The sequence below is a fragment of the Panthera pardus genome, unplaced genomic scaffold, assembly GCF_024362965.1.
Source record: "Panthera pardus isolate Hobbes unplaced genomic scaffold, ASM2436296v1 HiC_scaffold_17, whole genome shotgun sequence".
NCBI lineage: Eukaryota > Metazoa > Chordata > Mammalia > Carnivora > Felidae > Panthera > Panthera pardus.
This window is the reverse complement of record NW_026526732.1, coordinates 144,323,342-144,341,562: the sequence shown is the minus strand read 5'-3', so window position 1 is coordinate 144,341,562 and position 18,221 is coordinate 144,323,342. Positions and strand designations below refer to the sequence as shown.

The 18,221-nt window shown below is 42.5% G+C and overlaps 1 protein-coding gene across 2 annotated transcripts in view; it reads left to right on the top strand.

The window, feature by feature from the left end:
- Positions 1-56: 56 nt before the first annotated feature.
- Positions 57-18,221, top strand: part of TBC1D22B (TBC1 domain family member 22B) — an 80,895-nt gene continuing 62,730 nt past the window's right edge. Inside the window, exons 1-2 of one of the 2 annotated variants that reach the window (XM_019456984.2) lie at positions 57-260; positions 17,593-17,649. In XM_019456984.2, the coding sequence (XP_019312529.1) occupies positions 205-260; positions 17,593-17,649 (113 nt within the window). In that variant the 5' untranslated portion in view covers positions 57-204. Of the gene's footprint in view, positions 261-7,759; positions 7,885-17,592; positions 17,650-18,221 lie in introns of those variants that run through there. The other variant, XM_019456983.2, reaches the window with a different exon arrangement.

The window sequence follows — 18,221 nt, the reverse complement described above, 5'->3', positions numbered from 1 at the left end:
TGTCTGACCACGGCCTGCGCAACCCACCAATGGCAGCGGCGCTGGGTGGGGGGGTGCCCACATCCAAGATGGCGCCCCCAGGAGCTGGGAGCGGGTGACCGGCGGCGGGGAAGCGGCCTGGGTTGGCCCTCCGATTACGGGGTCCTGGGGGCATCTCGCCGGGTACCCCCTGGCCCGCCTGCAAGGTCTTCCCCGGCCAGAGCAATGGCCGCCGAGAACAGCAAGCAGTTTTGGAAGAGGAGCGCCAAGCTGCCGGGGAGGTAAGCCCAGGACGCCGAGAGGAAGAGATTGGACCAAACCCTTCCAGATCCTAAGCCCTAAATCCCGCGGCCCTGGGGCGCCACCGACCTCGAAAGGCTGGTTTGGGGGAGCCTGGGCTGGGGGAGCTGGGACTGCCTGGTGGCGGCGGGGCAGCTGTCGAGCAAAGGTAGCGGGCAGCGAGCTTTGGGAATGGCTGGGTGTGGGAGCACACCAGGGTCTGGGGGCGGAGGGCGCCGAAGCCGGTGCCCTCCGCCGGAGGTGGCCGGAGTCTGGGTGTAAAGGACAGTGGAGTTGGGTGAATAGCCAGTGTCGGTCCTGGATTTGGAGGGTCATCCCCAAAGCTGTCTCTCACTTTAAATAAAACTCCTTCTTGGGGGTCTCTATCACGCACAGGTGGTTGCTTGCATAAGGGCTGGCCCCTTCCCTTGCTTCCCCAGATCTGTACGTATGAATCTTTTCTTGGACTCTCAAAAGATTCTGGTGGGAGCTTGGGATCGTATCCAGGGGGACAGAAAAAGTGAGGAAAATTCTCCAGCTCGACCTTGCTTTATCTTAAGTTGGCTACTTCCCATTAGGAATTATTACAGAGTGACTCAAGGATCGAGGTTATTTCTTTAGCATTTTCTATGGATTTGTTTAACCCCAAGTGACCTCTTTCCTCTGCGTTGTAATGTTCTTGTGCAAATGCACGAGATTCTTTCATTCTTCAGTAGTTTAGTTGGAGAGCAGACCTTTTAAGCTACTCGACTCCCCTCCCCTTTTTGATGTATGTTGAGAGCTTAGCATTTGTACATCCATCAATCTGCTGTTGGTTTATAGTTTCAATTTGTTTTGGGCAGAGCCCTGAGGAGCATAAGGAATGTATATCTCAGTCAGGAATTTAAGATTTCCACCAGCCATAGGCCACTGGGTGATGAAATACATGTTTGCTTGTGCCCCACATGCTACTTTTCTTAATGGATAAAAGGTGTTTTCCTTCAGGGACAATCCTTTGAATTTGTGTGTATATGTGGATTTTTTTTTTTTTTTTTAATAGCAAAACGGAAATTAGGGTCAGTGATGGCTATGTAGCAGTCTTATTTAGGATCCTATTAGACATATGGAGAATGGGAATCAGCTTTTAGTAACACATTATTAGAATAATGCAAGAGAATGCAGAAATAGCTTCAGATTAAAGTGCTGTGGAATTACAATGTTAATACTAATGCTAAAGACTTCTATGTTTTTAGATAGGCACCGTTTCCTGCCAACTGATTTGTTTTCCTTCCTGGTCTAGGGAGCTCTCCAGTGTCACAACTGCTGTTTCTGGGGTTTTCCATGGTGAGATCATTCAATTTTGACATCCTAAGGTTATAGTCAGAATCAGTGGGAAAACTGTTAAATCAGGAAGCAGTATTTGAGATGTGGGATATGGTGGGGTCTTTTACGCCTGCTGACTGCTGATTGTTATGAACAATTTTTTGTTTTCCATATTTCCTCTTTTTTTTTTTTTAATTTTTTTTAACGTTTTTTTATTTTTGAGACAGAGAGAAACAGACATGAACGGGGGAGGGTCAGAGAGAGAGGGAGACACAGAATCCGAAACAGGCTCCAGGCTCTGAGCAGTCAGCACAGAACCCGATGCGGGGCTCGAACTCACGGACCGCGAGATCGTGACCTGAGCCGAAGTTGGACGCTTAACCGACTGAGTCACCTAGGTGCCCCCATATTTCCTCTTTTGGACTATAGGAGCAGTCAGCTTTTTTCAGAGCATTGCTTTTGTGTTCTGTAAGTAAGAGGAGTCTTTTCTGTTTCTTCAAGTTTCTGGCTTCCTTTTTCATTTCGAAGAGGAATAGAGGAGAGAACATTTGAGTTCAGAAAGGCCTGAGTTATTACTTGGACTCTTACCTGTGTGATCAATGACAAATGATTTACTCAATCTCTCTAGACCTCAATTTTCTTATTTATGAAATGAGGATAAAAATACTTCCTCGGGGTTACTATCAGGACTAAATTAAACATCCTATTTGTAAAGAACCTAGAACGATGTTTATTTAGCACATTATAGTTGCTTAATAAATACTAGTTATGAGGATTCTTGTTATTAGAGCAAGTAAACATTTAAAAGAATGTTTCTCAGCTCCTTACTCCAGTACTAGGTATTTATGTTTATTGTTTATCTTAAGGCATTAAAATGTTGGCACAGCTCATAACAGTTTTTAGTACCTTGCTGGTTGAAGAGAACTATTGTTTAGCTGTGTTCTTTCAGTGGGGAGCCCTAGCAGCTGTTGGTTATGGGAGAAAATTAAAGTTTTTTTAGATAGAAGGTGCTTTGATTTAAGGAAAAGACTAGGGCATTTTCCCAAGAATAGAAGTTTTGCATTTGTACTCTTTCAGTGTTAGTGAAGAACTTTCTCCTGGGTGGGGAAATGACATCAGTAACTTTCTAGGCCCATGGCAGCCTAGAAGTGAAACTAGTTTTCTCTGCAAATTGAAAGGTAAAAATTCAAAGTGATGGCAGTTCCTTTCAGTTTCTTTGATCATGGTCTAGCAACCTTAATGACAACAAATAGGAATTTTATTTCGTAAATTAGCCTAAGTTCAAAATGAATGAAACATCCTTTTTAAAAATAACATCCTTTGTTAAAAATAGCTTTATTGAGATATAATTCACATACTATGAAAATGCGTCCTTTTAAAGTGTACAGTTCAGTGGTATTTGGTATATTCGTTCAAAGTATAGATGGTTTTGTGCAACCAGCACCACCAATTTCAGTACATTTTCATCACCCCACAAAGAAGCCTTGTATTCGTCCCCTCACCTCGGCCCTTGGCAACCACTAATCCTTCTATTTCAATGGATTTACCTTTTCTGGACATTCCATGTAAATGGAATAATGTGAGGGGCGCCTGGTGGCTCAGTTGGTTAAGCGTCCAGCTCTCGATTTCAGCTCAGGTCCTGATCTCACAGTTTGTGAGTTCAAACCCTGTGTCTGGCTCTGTGCTGGCTCTGTTTTTGAAGGCTCGCCCATGTTGTAGCATGTATCAATATGTTGTTCCTTTTTATGGCTAGATAATATTCCACGATTATACTTCATTTTGTGTATCCATTCATCAGTTGATGACGTTTGGGTTGTTTCCACTTTTGGGCTATTGTAAACAATGTTATGAAATTCACGTGCAGGTTTTTGTGTGGATGTGTGTTTTCCATTTTTTTGAGTTTATGTAGAAGTGCTAAGTTATATGGTAACTAGATAGAATTAAACATCTTTTAAAATTTTATTTATTTATTTAAGTTTATTTTATTTAGAGAGAGAGAGAGAGAGAGATTACAAGTGAGGGGGGGGGGGAGAGAGGGAGAGAGAGAGAGAGGGAATCCTAAGCAGGCTCCCCACTGTCAGCACAGAGCCCGATGCAGGGCTTGAAGTCACAAACCATGAGATCATGACCTGAGCCAAAATCAAGAGTCAGACGCTTCACCAACTGAGCCACCCAGGCGCCCCTGTTTTTTATTTCTTGAGAGAGAGAGAGAGAGAGAGAGAGAGGGAGAGAGAGAGAGAGAGAACGCTTGAGCAGGGGAGAGGGGCAGAGGGAGAGAGAGGGTAACTCTTAGGTAGGTTTCATGCTCAGTGCAGAGCATGGCTGGGGGCTTGATCCCATTATCCTGGGATCATGACCCGGGCTGAAATCAAGAGTCAGATGCTCAACCCGACTGAGCCACCCAGGTACTCCTTAAACATCTTTTAAGATTCTCTCAGTTATTTATAAGAGCCTTATGTACTTATGACATCAAATGGTTCTTCTCTGGATGCCTAGAAAGATAGGCAACACTATATACCGTGTGGTTAAGAGTTTAGGCTCTGGAAACTTGCAACTAGGATAAATAAGTTCTGGAGATCTCATGTACAGCACAGTGATTATAGTCAACAACACCGTATTATAAACTTCAAAGTTGCTAAGAGACTGGGTCTTAATTGTTCTCACCACAAAAGAAATGATAATTATGTGACTTGATAGAGGTGTTAGCTAATGCTAAGGTGGTAAACACTCTGTACACTTTAAATTTTTTTTTTTTTTTTTAATTTATACTAGAGAGACAGAGCACAAGCGGGAAAGGGACAGAGAGAGAGAGGGAGATGGAGACAGAATCTGAAGCAGGCTCCAGGCTCTGAGCTGTCAACACAGAGCCCAACCGGGGCTTGAATGCACAAACTGAGATCATGACTTGAGTTGAAGTCGGATGCTTAAATGGCTGAGCGACCCAGGTGCCCCTGCACTCTGTACACTTTAAACTTATGCAATGTTTTACGTCAATTATATCTCAAAAAAAAAAAAATGCAGATTCTGGAACCTGACTGCCTGGGTTCAAATCCCAGCTCTGCCACTTTCTAGCTGTGTGACCCGGGGCAAGATACATAACTTCTCTGTGCCTCAATTTCCTTATCTATAAAATGGGAGCAGAGTACCTATCTCATAAGGCTGTTAGGAGGATTAATGAGATAATACACAGAAAGTGCATAAGAAGGACTCAATAACATTAGCTATTATGAAAATGATAGTTATGGTTGTAGTAGCTCCTTTTTAATTTGTTTCTCCCCCTTGCTCTAGTTTCTGAAACTGGGATTCAAATTGGGGCGCCTGGGTGGCTCAGTCGGTCAAGTGTCCGACTTGGGCTTGGTTCATGATCTCACGGTTTGCGAGTTTGAGCCCCCGTCGGGTTCTGTGCTGACAGCTCAGAGCCTGGAGCCTGCTTCAGATTCTGTCTCTCCCTCTTTCTCTGCCCCTCCCCCGCTCACACTCTGTCTCCCTCTCTCAAAAGTAGATAAACATTGAGACTGGAATTCAAAAACTTTGATCAGTGGTATGTCTGGAGCCCCCAGTGAGTCCTGGGTAAAGAAGATAACCCTAAACAAAGCACCCCCTATTGCTAATCAGGCAGAAGATTTACAGAGACTCAAAGAAGCCTAATGCAGGGCAGCTGTGGCTATCAGGTGTTCATTATCACCGAGGAGTATGATTGTGAGCAGCGGTCCTAAAACTTTAGACTTTGGTGAGTCACCTGCAGGGCTTGTTGAAACATAGATTGCCAGGTTTCTGATCCAAGGTAGCCGTAGGTAGCCAAGGTTTCTGATCCAGTAGGTCTGAGATGGGACCTGAGAAGTAGACTTTCTCAGAAGTTCCCAAGTGATTACTGCTGCTGCTAATCTTGGGGCTGCATTTTGAGAACCACTGGGATAAGAGCCCTGAATCAAACTGAAAGCAGCCTGAGTTCCAGCGTTGGGAGCCTTTGCCATGTGGATTTTGAACATTTAACGCATCTCCGCTTGGCTGTCCGATAGGTGTCTCATGCTGAACACACCCACACAGAACTCCTGATTTCCACATGTGCCCTCTCCTGCCAAGCCACTCATTCCATCTCATTTAATGGTCCCGCCATTCACCAAAATCCTAACGTCTGATCCTTCTCTTTCCTTTCCTGCCTCATTCAGTTCATCAGCAAGTTCTGTTGGCTCGTCTCAATATACTGTGGGTCTGAGCCGTTCTCTCCTCTCTGTTGCCTGGACTACTGCGTTAGCCTTCTAACTGGTGTTCCCATTTCTCTTCTTGCCCCTCTCTCTCATTTGTAATTAGAACGAAATCCAAACTCTCTATGTCTTCCAGGCCCTTTGTGTTGGAAAGATAGGCTGAGTTAAGGACTTTGATATTTATCCCAAGAGCAGTGGGATGCCATTAGAAGGTTGGTGGGGGCTGTGGCACGATCAGATTCGCATGTATAAAAAAATATTCTGGCTGCCCTGAGGAAAATGGCTTGGACCAGCATTTTCAACAGTTAGGGATGGGAGACACACAGTTGGTGTTTTGGGTGGGTTAAATCTGGGCTGTACTGGACTGTGGGATGTTTAACACCCCTGGCCCTTGCCCACTAAGTGCCAGGAAGACCCACCATTTATTGGGACAAACACCTTTCCCACATACAAGTTTCCAAACACTCCAGTCACCACCCACCCCTGCCCCCCACTGGGGATCAAGATGAGTATAGTTAGGTGGCCACTGCAGTCAGTGAAAGGAGAGGTGATGATGGCTTGGACTAGGGCAATGGCACATAGGGGTCAAATTTGAGAATATCAAAAGGACTTGGTAAACCACTGGATTTAGGGAGTGAGGGAGAAGGAGATGCCATTCCCAGGTTTCTGACTTAGCTGGTCAGGTAAGAGTGTGATGTCATACACTTAGAGAAAAAGCCAAGTTTTAGGACCAAGTACTTAAATACTCTATGCTCAGTTTCCATATCTATGAAATGAGAGTTTTGGATTGAGTGACCTCTAAGGCTGAAGCTGAGGATTAAGTTTAAAGTTCAACTAGTACTCAACTAGCTTCAACTCATGTCCATGGGTATTTCTCTTTTGCTTTGTCACTCACACCCGGCATGACTGATAGGTAAGAGTAGATGGTGTGGGGGCCACTGAAGTGGGCTTTTCTATCTCGTGCTTTTGGAAGTAGCAAATTGCTGGCCCCATGAGCATCTGAGTGTCGTGAAACTGTAGAATGTCTAAGGCCACTGCAGGTAAGGAAACTGAGGCCAGAGAGGGAAAGTGACTTGCCCCAAATCACGCTGTATAGCTGCAGATTTCTTGACTCTGGGTCCGGTGCTTTTTCTGCTACTTCTTCCCTCAGTCAGTCTCTGCCAAGATTAGGACACCTGTCGAGGCACCTCATCCAGGCCAGGGGTGTAGACGCTTCCGGTGAAAAGATGTAGATAAGACCTGGAATAGGAGAGACCAATGTGAGCCAAAGCCCAGCTAGTTTCCCACATTCTTATTTCCAGTCCTTCTGGGAAGGGCTTCTCCCTCTTTTTAAGCAAATGTGTTTATTGTTAAAATTAGGGAGGGGCGCCTGGGTAGCTCAGTCGGTTAAGCGTCAGACTTCGGTTCAGGTCATGATCTCACTGTTCATGAGTTTGAGCCCCGTGTCAGACTCTGTGCTGACAGCTCAGAGCCTGGAGCCTGCTTTGGATTCTGTGTCTCCTTCTCTCTCTGTCCTTTCCCTGCTCATACTGTCTCTCTCTGCCTCTCAAAAAATGAATAAATACTAAAAAAAAAAATTAAATTAGGGAGTGCTTTTTAGTATTAAATGAAGTTGAGAAAAGTGTCTAATCACTCAAATTATTTAGGAGCTTGCAGATTTGCAACTAAAAACCTCTGTCATTTGGTTATTTTCCATAACATTTATGAATCTGATAGTGGACTCAGTGTTATGGTCCCAGCCTGTCTGGGCACGTACACTGTATTACAACCTATTCTTAGTTTGGAAACGTGTGACTGATAAAATTAAGTGGCTAGAAGATACTAAATTATCACAGAGACAGCATAGAACCCCAGTTCTGGAAGACTTCCATCAAATGAGTGTGTGAACCTGAATCAGTTGCCAACATGTTTGGCTTTAAATCCCATAGGTCTGTTCCCATATTTGCTTTTGCTCCTTTGTCAGCACTCAGCAAACACCTGTTGATTTTTCCTACCAACGGTTTTGCACTATGGCGACGATGCAAACCAGCTCTATGCCAATACACCCTGTGGTGTCGGTTTTATTAAGGAGAACGTCGGAGGTTGACCAGGAGTTTTGCTCACTTTTGTCTCCATTGCGGTACGTGCTATGGCATTCATTTCTCTGCATGTGCAGTGTGATTTCTCCCAAGATGCCGGGTTTGCCTCTAGTGTTGAGGTTTAATGAGCCACTAGTCTGCCTAAGCAGAGGCCTGGGGTTTGTAGAGTTCCAGTCCTCGCTCGTTAAATTTTGTGTGTGTGTGTGTGTGTGTGTGTGTGTGTGTGTGTGTGTGTTTTGAAGTTTATTTTTTGTTCGTTTAGAGAGAGAGAGAGAGTGCACACACGTGCACAACCAGGGGAGGGGCAGAGAGAGAGAGAGGAAGAGGGAGAGAATCCCAAGCAGGCGCTGAGTGCGGACCTGATCCGGGCTCGAACTCACAAACTGCGAGATCATGGCCTGAGCCGAAGTCGGACGCTTAACCGACTGAGCCACCCAGGCGCCCCTCGTTAAGTATTGTTAGTAAGTGCCTGCTGGAGTGTGTTGCACTCTGCCGGGTGGTGAGGGGACTGCAAAACAAGACATGGCATCACCACTGCTCCCTAGAAGCGGGAAGTCTGCTTGGCACCGTGGCTTCCCCCGTGAGGACGCTGTGTATCATTGACTCTTGGGTTTCTCCACCACACATATGTTACTCTGTAATCAGAAAAACTGAAAAGTGCAGCGGGGTGAAAACACACTGTTGAGTGAGAAAAGCAAGACGTGGAAAGATAAGTGGCGTGTGGGCTTTTGTGTACGGTTTTAACACAAAACAGTATTTTATGTATGCATGTGTGTGTAAAAGTATAAAAACAGATGGAACGGATTTCATACCCACTTCAGGAGAGTGGTTGTCTCTTGGGGACAAAGGGGAACAGGACGGGGGACTGCACTTGGGACTTCAGTAGTCTTCCCCAATTTTATTTTCTTAAAAAAAGAAATGTGACACGTATTAACATTTGTTAAATCAGAGTGATGGGCTCATGGATGTTTGTTAATTTTTCTCTGTACTTGTCTTTTTGTTTGAAAATGTGAATAAAGTGGTTTCTGCACTTGTGTGGAGCAAATGCTTTTTAAATTTTGTGTTGGAGAGACCAGTTAGCCAGCCATGAAATTAAGGAATATTTAAAGTAGCATTTATGACTTAGGGTCAAAATAAGTCATATGTATAGTGTGGTGCCATTTATATAAAGTTTTAAAACACATGGAAAAAATACTATAATACTATAATATTCTTTAGAATATTGTTTGGAAAATAAAAACATGAAGACAAAAATAAGGGTGAAAAATGCCAGATGCAGTAAAGTGGCTTCTGAGGACGGGAGGGAGGAAGAGGTTGGCAGGGTTTGAAACCCATGATGTCTTCTTTCTTTCTTTCTTTTTTTTTTTTTTATTAACTTGTTTTATTTTTTATTATTATTTTTAATTATTTTTAATGTTTATTTATTTTTGAGACAGAGAGAGACAGAGCATGGACGGGGGAGGGTCAGAGAGAGAGGGAGACACAGAATCTGAAGCAGGCTCCAGGCTCTGAGCTGTCAGCACAGAGCCTGACGGGGGGCTCAAACTCACGGACCGTGAGATCATGACCTGAGCCAAAGTTGGACGCTTAACCGACTGAGCCACCCAGGCGCCCCTATTTTTTATTTTTTTAAATTTACATCCAAATTAGTTAGCATATAGTGAAACAATGATTTCAGGAGTAGATTCCTTAGTGCCCCTTACCCATTTAGCCCATCCCCCCCTCCTACAACCCCTCCAGCAACCCTCAGTTTGTTCTCCATATTTATGAGTCTCTTATGCTTTGCCCCCCTCCCTGTTTTTATGTTATTTTTGCTTCCCTTCCCTTATGTTCATCTGTTTTCTCTCTTAAAGTCCTCATATGAGTGAAGTCATATGATTTTTGTCTTTCTCTAATTTCACTTAGCACAATACCCTTCAGTTCCATCCACGTAATTGCAAATGGCAAGATTTCATTCTTTTTGATTGCTGAGTAATAATCCATTGTATATATATATATACTACATCTTCTTTATCCATTCATCCATCGATGGACATTTGGGCCCTCTCCATACTTTGGCTACTGTCGATAGTGCTGCTATAAACATGGGGGTGCATGTGTCCCTTCGAAACAGCACACCTGTATCCCGTGGATAAATGCCTAGTGGTGCAATTACTGGGTCGTAGGGTAGTTTTATTTTTAGTTTTTTGAGGAACCTCCATACTTCCATAGTGGCTGCACCAGCTTGCATTCCCAATGATGTCTTATTTCTTATGTACGAGTGGAGCACTGACCTCGGTATGCCTTATATTATGATCTAAATCAAATTCATTTAAAAAAGTTATTTACTTATGGGGTGCCTGTGTGACTCAGTCAGTTAAGCGTCTGACTTTGGCTCAGGTCATGATCTCGTGGTTTGTGAGTTCGAACCCCGTGTCGGGCTCTGTGCTGACAGCTCAGAGCCTGGAGCCTGCTTCGGATTCTGTGTGTGTGTCTCTCTCTCTTCCCTTCCCCTGCTCGTACTCTGTGTGTGTGTGTCTCTCTTTCTCCAAAATAAATAATAAAAATTTTTTTAAAAAGTTACTTACTTATTAGAAGTAGTATAAGCCCTGATTTATATATTTTAGGGAATCAGAGAAGGCATGGGTTAATGGATGCTGTGGGGTAGCGTCCGGGAAAATCTCATGGTGGGAAGTATAGAATTTGAAGGGAGTGTTTCAGATTGGATATGATACTGAAATGGGAGAAGAGCCTGATTCAGTAGCTAAGAAATATTTGGAAGGCAGAGTGGAGACCAGCCCGCTCTAGAGTTGAGTGTGGTTTGGGAGGAGAAGGGATGGTCCAGGCTGACAGGTGAATTATAAATGGTGGGAAATTGAGCACCTTAATCACCAGGCTTTCAGTCAGTCTGCATTTAGTCTCTGTTTCATCTTCGTTTCTCTTTCTTTTCAAATGTCTTGGCTACTTTTTGAGATTCCGTAAACTGATTAATTAAAGTGTTTTAGGTACAGATGCATCATGGTTTTTTAGTTCAAGAGTACGTTAACAAATTCAACATGGGCTCTGATACCTTTGCTGAAGAAGTCCATCACTTACCTTGGCCTTTCTGGCTGTGCCGACACCTTGAGGCTGACATAGACAAAACAGCCTACCAGGGCACCTGGGTGACTCGGCTGGTTAAGTGTCCAACTTGGGTCGTGATCTCATGGTTCGTGGGTTCAAGTTCCACACTGGGCTCTGTGCTGGTGGCGCAGAGCCTGCTTGGGATTCATTCTCTCTCTGCCCCCCTCTCTCTACCCCTCCCCCACTTGCTGTCTGTCTCTCTCAAAATAAGTACACTTTTAAAAAATTAAAAATATGGGGGAGAGGGGAAAATGGGTGATGGGCATTGAGGAGGGCACTTGTTGGGATGAGTACTGGGTGTTGTATGGAAGCGATGAACCACGGGAATCTACCCCAAAACCAAAAGCACACTGTGCACACTATATGTTAGCCAATTTGACAATAAATTATACTAAAAAAACCAAACAAAAACAAATAGAAATAAAACACAGCCTACCATGATTTTAAGATCTCCTTCCTGGATGGTAATTAATCGACCCGCACAATTAGGATTGCTTGTTTTTCTGCATGGACTACTGGCAGGTGGTGTTACTCTTTTAAAAGGGAGACTCTAAGGACCGTCTCTTATTTTTCTATCCATTCACCCAGTCTAACCAGCCTGTTGAAATCTTCCTGCAGGGTTTATCCTCTGGTCTTTATATTTTACTGTAAAGAGGCTTGTGGAGTTGGAGAACTCAAGCGTACTCATCTGTGAGTGTTTGCAAATATTAAAATACAAATAAGTAGCCCTTAAAAAAGTTTTTATTTTAATTCCAGTTAGTTAACTGTTGTATTAGTTTCGGGTGTACATCATAGTGATTCAGCAGTTTCGTACATTACTCATCGTGCCAAGTGCACTCCTTAATCCCCTTAAACCATCACTTACTTAACTAACCCCCCCCCCCCCCCCCACCTTTCCCTCTGTCCCTCTGGTAACCATCAGTTCTCTATAATTAAGATTCTGGGGCGTCTGACTTCGGCTCAGGTCATGGTCTCGCTGTTCGTGGGCTTGAGCCCCACAGCGGGCTCTCTGCTGTCAGCACAGAGCCCACTTCAGACCCCCTGTCTCCCTTTCTCTCTGCCCCTCCCCTGTTTGTGTTCTCTCTCTTTCTCTCTCTCCCCCCCCCAAAATAAACATTAAAAAAAAGTTTTAAAAAAAGATTCTGTTTCTTGATTTGTCTCTCTTTTCCCTTTGCTCGTTTGTTTTGTTTCTTAAATTCTACATAGGAGGGAAATCATATGCTATTTGTCTCTCTCTGATTGACTTATTTTGCTTAGCATTATATTCTCTAGCTCCATCCATGATGTTGCAAATGGCAAGATTTAATTCTTTTTTATGGTTGCATAATATTCCGTTGTGTATATATATATACACACACACACCACATCTTCTTTATCCACTCATCAATTGATAGACACTTGGGCTATTTCTATATCTTGGCTATTGTAAATAATGCTGCTATAAATATAGGGGTGCATGTATCCCTTTGAAATAGTGTTTTTGTAGTCTTTGGGTAAATATCCAGCAATATGAATCCTGGGTCATATGGTAATGTTATTTGTAACTTTTTTTAAGTTTATATTTATTTTTTAGTAATCTGTACACCCTATGTAGGGCTTGAACTCACGACTCTGAGATCAAGAGTCACATGCTCTCCCAGCTGAGCCAGTCAGGTGCCCCTATTTTTAACTTTTTCAGGAGCCTCCATAGTCATTTCCACAATGGTTGCACCAGTTTGCATTCCCACCTACAGTGCAAGAGGGTTCCCTTTTCTCCACATCTTCACCAACACCTATTATTTCTTGTGTTGTTGATTTTAGCCATTCTGACAGGTATGAGGTGATATCTCATTATAGTTTTGATTTGTATTTCCCTGATAATCAGTGTTGATGAGTATCTTTTCATGTGTCTGTTGGTCATCTGTGTGTCTTCTTGGAGAAATGTCTGTTCATGTCGTCTACCCATTTTTAAATTGGATTATTTGGTTTTTGGGTGTTGAGTTTTATAAGTTCTTTCTATATTTTAGATACTAACCCTTTCTCAAGTAGGTCATTTGCAAATATCTTTTCGCATTCAGTAGATGGTCTTTTAGTCCTGTTGATTGTTTCCTTCGCTGTGCAGAAACTTATTGTTTTGAGGGGCGCCTGGGTGGCTTGGTCGGTTAAGCATCTGACTTCGGCTCAGGTCATGATCTCACGGTCCGTGAGTTCGAGCCCCGCTTCGGGCTCTGTGCTAACAGCTCAGAGCCTGGAGCCTGTTTCAGATTCTGTGTCTTCCTCTCTCTCTGCTCCTTCCCTGTTCATGCTCTGTCTCTCTCTGTCTCAAAAATAAATAAATGTTAAAAAAAAAATTAAAAAAAAAACTTATTGTTTTGATGTAGTCCCAATAGTTTATTTTTGCCTTTGTTTCCCTTACCTCATAAGACATATCTAGGAAAGATTTGCTATGTCTGATGTCCAAGAGGTTGCTACCTATGTTCTCTTCTAGGATTTTTTGGTTTCAGGTCTCACATTTAGGTCTTTAATCCATTTTGAATTTATTTTTGTATATGGTGTAAGAAAGTGGTCTAGTTTCTTTCTTTTGCACATTGCTGTCCAGTTTTCCCAACACCATTTGTTGAAGAGACAGTCCTTTTCCCATTGGATATACTTTCCTGCTTTGTTGAAGATTAATTGACCATATAGTTGTGGGTTTATTTCTGGGTGTTCTAGTCTGTTCCATTGATCTATGCCTTTTGGCTTTTTTGCTTGTGTTTTCATTTTTGTTTTGTGTCAGCCTTCTCTCTGTATGCCAGACTTTCCTGTTATTCTTTGATCCCTCTTATTTTCTTTCTCCTTTTTCTCTGCCTAGGAATCTCTGTAAACATGTTAAAATTGTATTTGTATCTCTATAGTGGTATAGGTAATGGTTTGTTTACAAATTACTGAATAACCTTTCAGAAAAGTTTGGGGAGTTAGAGATTCTTAATAGCTAAAAAGGTCAGAGCTATATCCATAAAGATTGTACATAAGAACATTCCCGCTGGAATCTTAGTAGAAATCAATATGAAAATGATTGAATTGGCTGCATTTTTATTTAAAAGCAACTTTGGGATCACACTGGTTATGTCAAACAAGATAGTTGGTAAATTTGTTCTACTTTCTAAATGTTGGTAAGGAATAAATTACCAAAATGGGAGGGAGGAAGAAAGCCAACATTTCTTGGGCACTGAGTGTGTGCCAGGTGGCATTCTGGATGTTTGCAAATCTACCTCATTACCTGCTAGTATATTACTACCTGCCAGGAATTGTGCTAAAGGGCTTTTTACACATTGACTCATTTAAACCTCCCAACTCTCTTAAGATTGCTTCACTTATTTCCTAAAAAGGTGATACATGTCCATGATACCAATTCAGAAAGACACAAGAAAGTTTGTAGTAAAAACTCAGCCTCTCTGCTGCTGGGTTCTCCAGTTCCTCTTCCAAACCCCTGCTGCTGGTGTTGTGTGTATTCTCTCAGAGATCTCTAATCATAGAGAAGTATGCGGATTTGTTTTATTTTAAAGGTTTTCCACAGAAATGACGGCATGTTATGCATACAGTTCTGCATCTTTTTTTTTAACGTTTTGTTTATTTTTGACAGAGCACAAGTGGAAGGGGGCAGAGAGAGGGGGGGACACGGACAGCAGCGTGCCCCTGCGTATGTTTTTAATTAAAACATTTAATTAATGTTTTAGAGTTTGTTCCGTGCCAATGGGTATAGAATTGCCCCATTCTTTTTTACAGATGTACCATCATTTATTTAATCAGTCCCCTCTAATTAATAATTTTCTTGTAATAGGTAAGTTCAGCCCTTTTATATTTGCTGGAATGACTGATATATTTTATTGTAGCTCTGTTTTTAATGTTTTCTTAAAAAAAAAATCTTTCACTGTAAGGACTACTTGCTTTGGGAGAGGGTGTGTGTGTGTATATTCTGATAATTGGGAAAGTTTGTGTTTTTATTCTAGTGATTGCATTTATAACTCTATACTGTATTTCTTGAGACATCTATTGACCGCCTACCATGATCAATGATGAAATTGGTAGTTGCATTTCTTGCCCTTTCCTCATCTGCTTTTACTTGATTATTTTTTCTCAAAGTTTTTTTTATTTTTTTAAATGTTTATTTATTTGTATGTGTGTGTGTGTGTGTGTGAGAGAGAGAGAGAGAGAGAGAGAGAGATTGAGAGAGAGACTGAGACTGGGCATGAGCAGGGGAGGGGCAGAGAGGGAGGAAACACAGAATCTGAAGCAGGCTCCGGGCTCTGAGCTGTTAGCACAGAGCCTGATGTGGGGCTCGAACCCACAAACTGCAAGATCATGACCTGAGCCAAAGTCTGACATCTGACCAACTGAGCCACCCAGGCACCCCTCAATTAAAGTGTTTTTTTTTTTAAATTTATGTATTTATTTTTGAGAGTGGGAGAGAGAGAGCACGAGAGCAAAGGAAGGGCAGAGAAAGGAGCAGGCTCTGTGCTGTTAGCACAGAGCCCAGTGTGGGGCCTGAACTCACAAACTGTGAGATCATGGCCTGAGCCGAAACTAAGAGTCAGGCACTGAACCAACTGAGCCACCCAGGTGTCCCTATTTTTCTCAGTTTATCTCCTGTCCTAAAACATACTTATGCCTCTATGACTTGAGCTATCACCTTTAAATATCTTTTGAGTCTTGTCTGTGAAAGATGAAGAAACCAACATACTTTTTTAAAAAAATTTTTTTAATGTATATTTATTTTTTGAGAGAGACAGAATGTGAGCTGGGGGGTGGGGGCAGAGAGGAGGGAGACACAGATTCTGAAGGAGGCTCCAGGCTCTGAGCTGTCAGCACAGAGCCTGACGAGGGGCTTAGACTCACAAACCGTGACATCATGACCTGAGCCAGGGTTGGACGTTTCACCGACTGAGCTGCCCAGGTGCCCCAGCCAACATACTTATTTGGCCACTCCATCCTCTGTTCCATTTTAACCTATGCCACTTACATTGTTTTTACCTTCTCTAATCATGAAGCCTCAAATTTAAGACTTAGTCTTAAGGCTAAATTCATTAAATTCTTTACACGAGTCCTTTCACTGTAGTTTCTCTATCTCATTGTTCATTGAAGTTTTTCTTCTAGTAGTTTCTTCAGGAAGGAGTCAAGGAAACCATATTTCCTGGGTTCTTGCATCTTGCAACATGTTTTTCTCTCACCTTTGTATTTGAACAACAGTTTGGCTAGATATATAATTATTCTCAAGTCACTCTTTTAATGTTTATTTCAAGAGTGAGTGTGAGTGAGTTTATTTCAAGAGTGAGTGTTTATTTCAAGAGAGAGAGGAGTGAGAGAGAATCCCAAGCAGGCTCTGCACCATCAGCACAAAGCCCAATGTGGGGCTCAGCCCTACGAAACGTGAGGTCATGACCTGGGTTGAAACCAGGAGTTGGTCTCTCAACTAACTGAGCCACCCAGGCACCTGGCCCCTCAAGTCACTCTTTTTTATTGTGACCTATTCCATAAAACAGTTGTGTGGTATGATAACTTGACGAATAATCACAAAGTGAACACCCCAGAAGTGAGCAGGTCAGAAGCCCCTGGATCTGTTCTCGACCACAACTCTCTCCTTTCCTCTGAAGTAACCACATCCTTTTGTGTTAATCCCTCCTTCCTTTATGGGGTTATTGCTATGGATGCATCCCTAAATATATAAATCCTTTTTGCTGTTTTTGAAGTGTATATAAATAGAACAATACAGTATTTACCCTTTTATTTTTTGCTTGTTTTGCTCAGCACATTTGGAAGACTCATGCACATTATTACTTGTGTGCCCCATTTTGTATGTTTATGTTGCGATATAATATTCTATTATACGAACACATTACAGTTTATTTTCTGTTGGACACTTGGGTTATTTCTAGTTTTAGGCTAAAAGGAACTATAATGCTATGAATAGTCTTATATATGTCTTCTGATACACATATCTATGTATTTCTCTTAAGATACAGATTTGAGAAGAATATGCTAGGCTCTAGGGTATGCATATTTCGTTCCTCCTGGATATTGCCAACCTGTTTTTTTGAAGTGGGTTGTATCGCTTTATGCGCCCACCAGCCATCAGTGAGTCACTTGGGTCACCCTTCCCTTGGTATCTAGTGTTGCTTCACTGTTGTTTAGCCCAGGTGATCTTTTGGGGTAGGTGATCCTCTCATTTTACAGACGAGAAAACTGGTTCAAAGTGGTCCAGTAATTTCGCGCAAGTTTACAGAGGTGGCGGACGCCAGAACGCGAGTTCTGGTTCAAACCATGCTGTCTCCAGCTCAAAAGCCTGTTATCTTTCTGTGCTGCCGTCTTTACCGATAGGACTTCCAGTCTGTCAGGTATATAAGGTGCTGAAGCCCCAGTGGAAAATGAACATTCTCCAGAGACTTCATTTTTTTTATGTTTATTTCATCTGTACACCCAACGTCCGGCTTGAACTCGTGACCCTGAGTTCAAGAATCACACACTCTGCCAACTGAGCCAGCCAGGTGCCCCCAGGCTGAAAGGCTTGGATGTGGTTGTCTTGGAGGAGACCTGTTTCCCAAAGTCCCTTCCAATTTTGTGATGCAGATGATACTTACCTGACATATTTAGCTTCCTGACAATTTTCTTCTTTCTTTTTTTCTTGGTTCCAGCATCCAGCCTGTGTACGGAGCACAACACCCCCCTCTGGACCCTCGGCTCACCAAAAAGTAAGTCAAGATAGTTTTCCTTTCATGCATGTACTTCTTTTAAAACTCTCAAACCTTCCCCTACTTTGTTGAAATGACAGTTTCTACTTTGATCTTTTCTAGCTTCTCCCCTGCTCTATTTTGGATCAAGAGATGAGCAATCTTCTTACCTCTAAATGATCTATTATTAAGTGGGAAATTAACTCACACCAGAGATTTATTTTCCTGCATTGGAAGCTGGTATATGCAGGGTTTGGTGTTGGACCCTTTGTTCTGATGGAAGGGTCTTCATTGGTTAAATATCGTCTCCAAATTGGATGACTGATGACCTTCTTCTTGTAGGAGCCTCCTTTCTGGGTTTCATTGCTTCTGAATATATATAGGTCTGCCAACTTGTCTTCACTTATACTATGAGGACTGGGGCGAATAGAATATAACTGTAGGGCTGGCATTCTTCAGGTCCTCTTTCTCCAGCCTCAAAGAAATCTAGCCATACAGTAGAGTTAAAAGCTCCCTGGAGGTTATTTCTCTAGTAAAATTCTAATAAGTTATTTTCGAACACAATAGAAACCCTGGTCAAATCCAAGATGTGT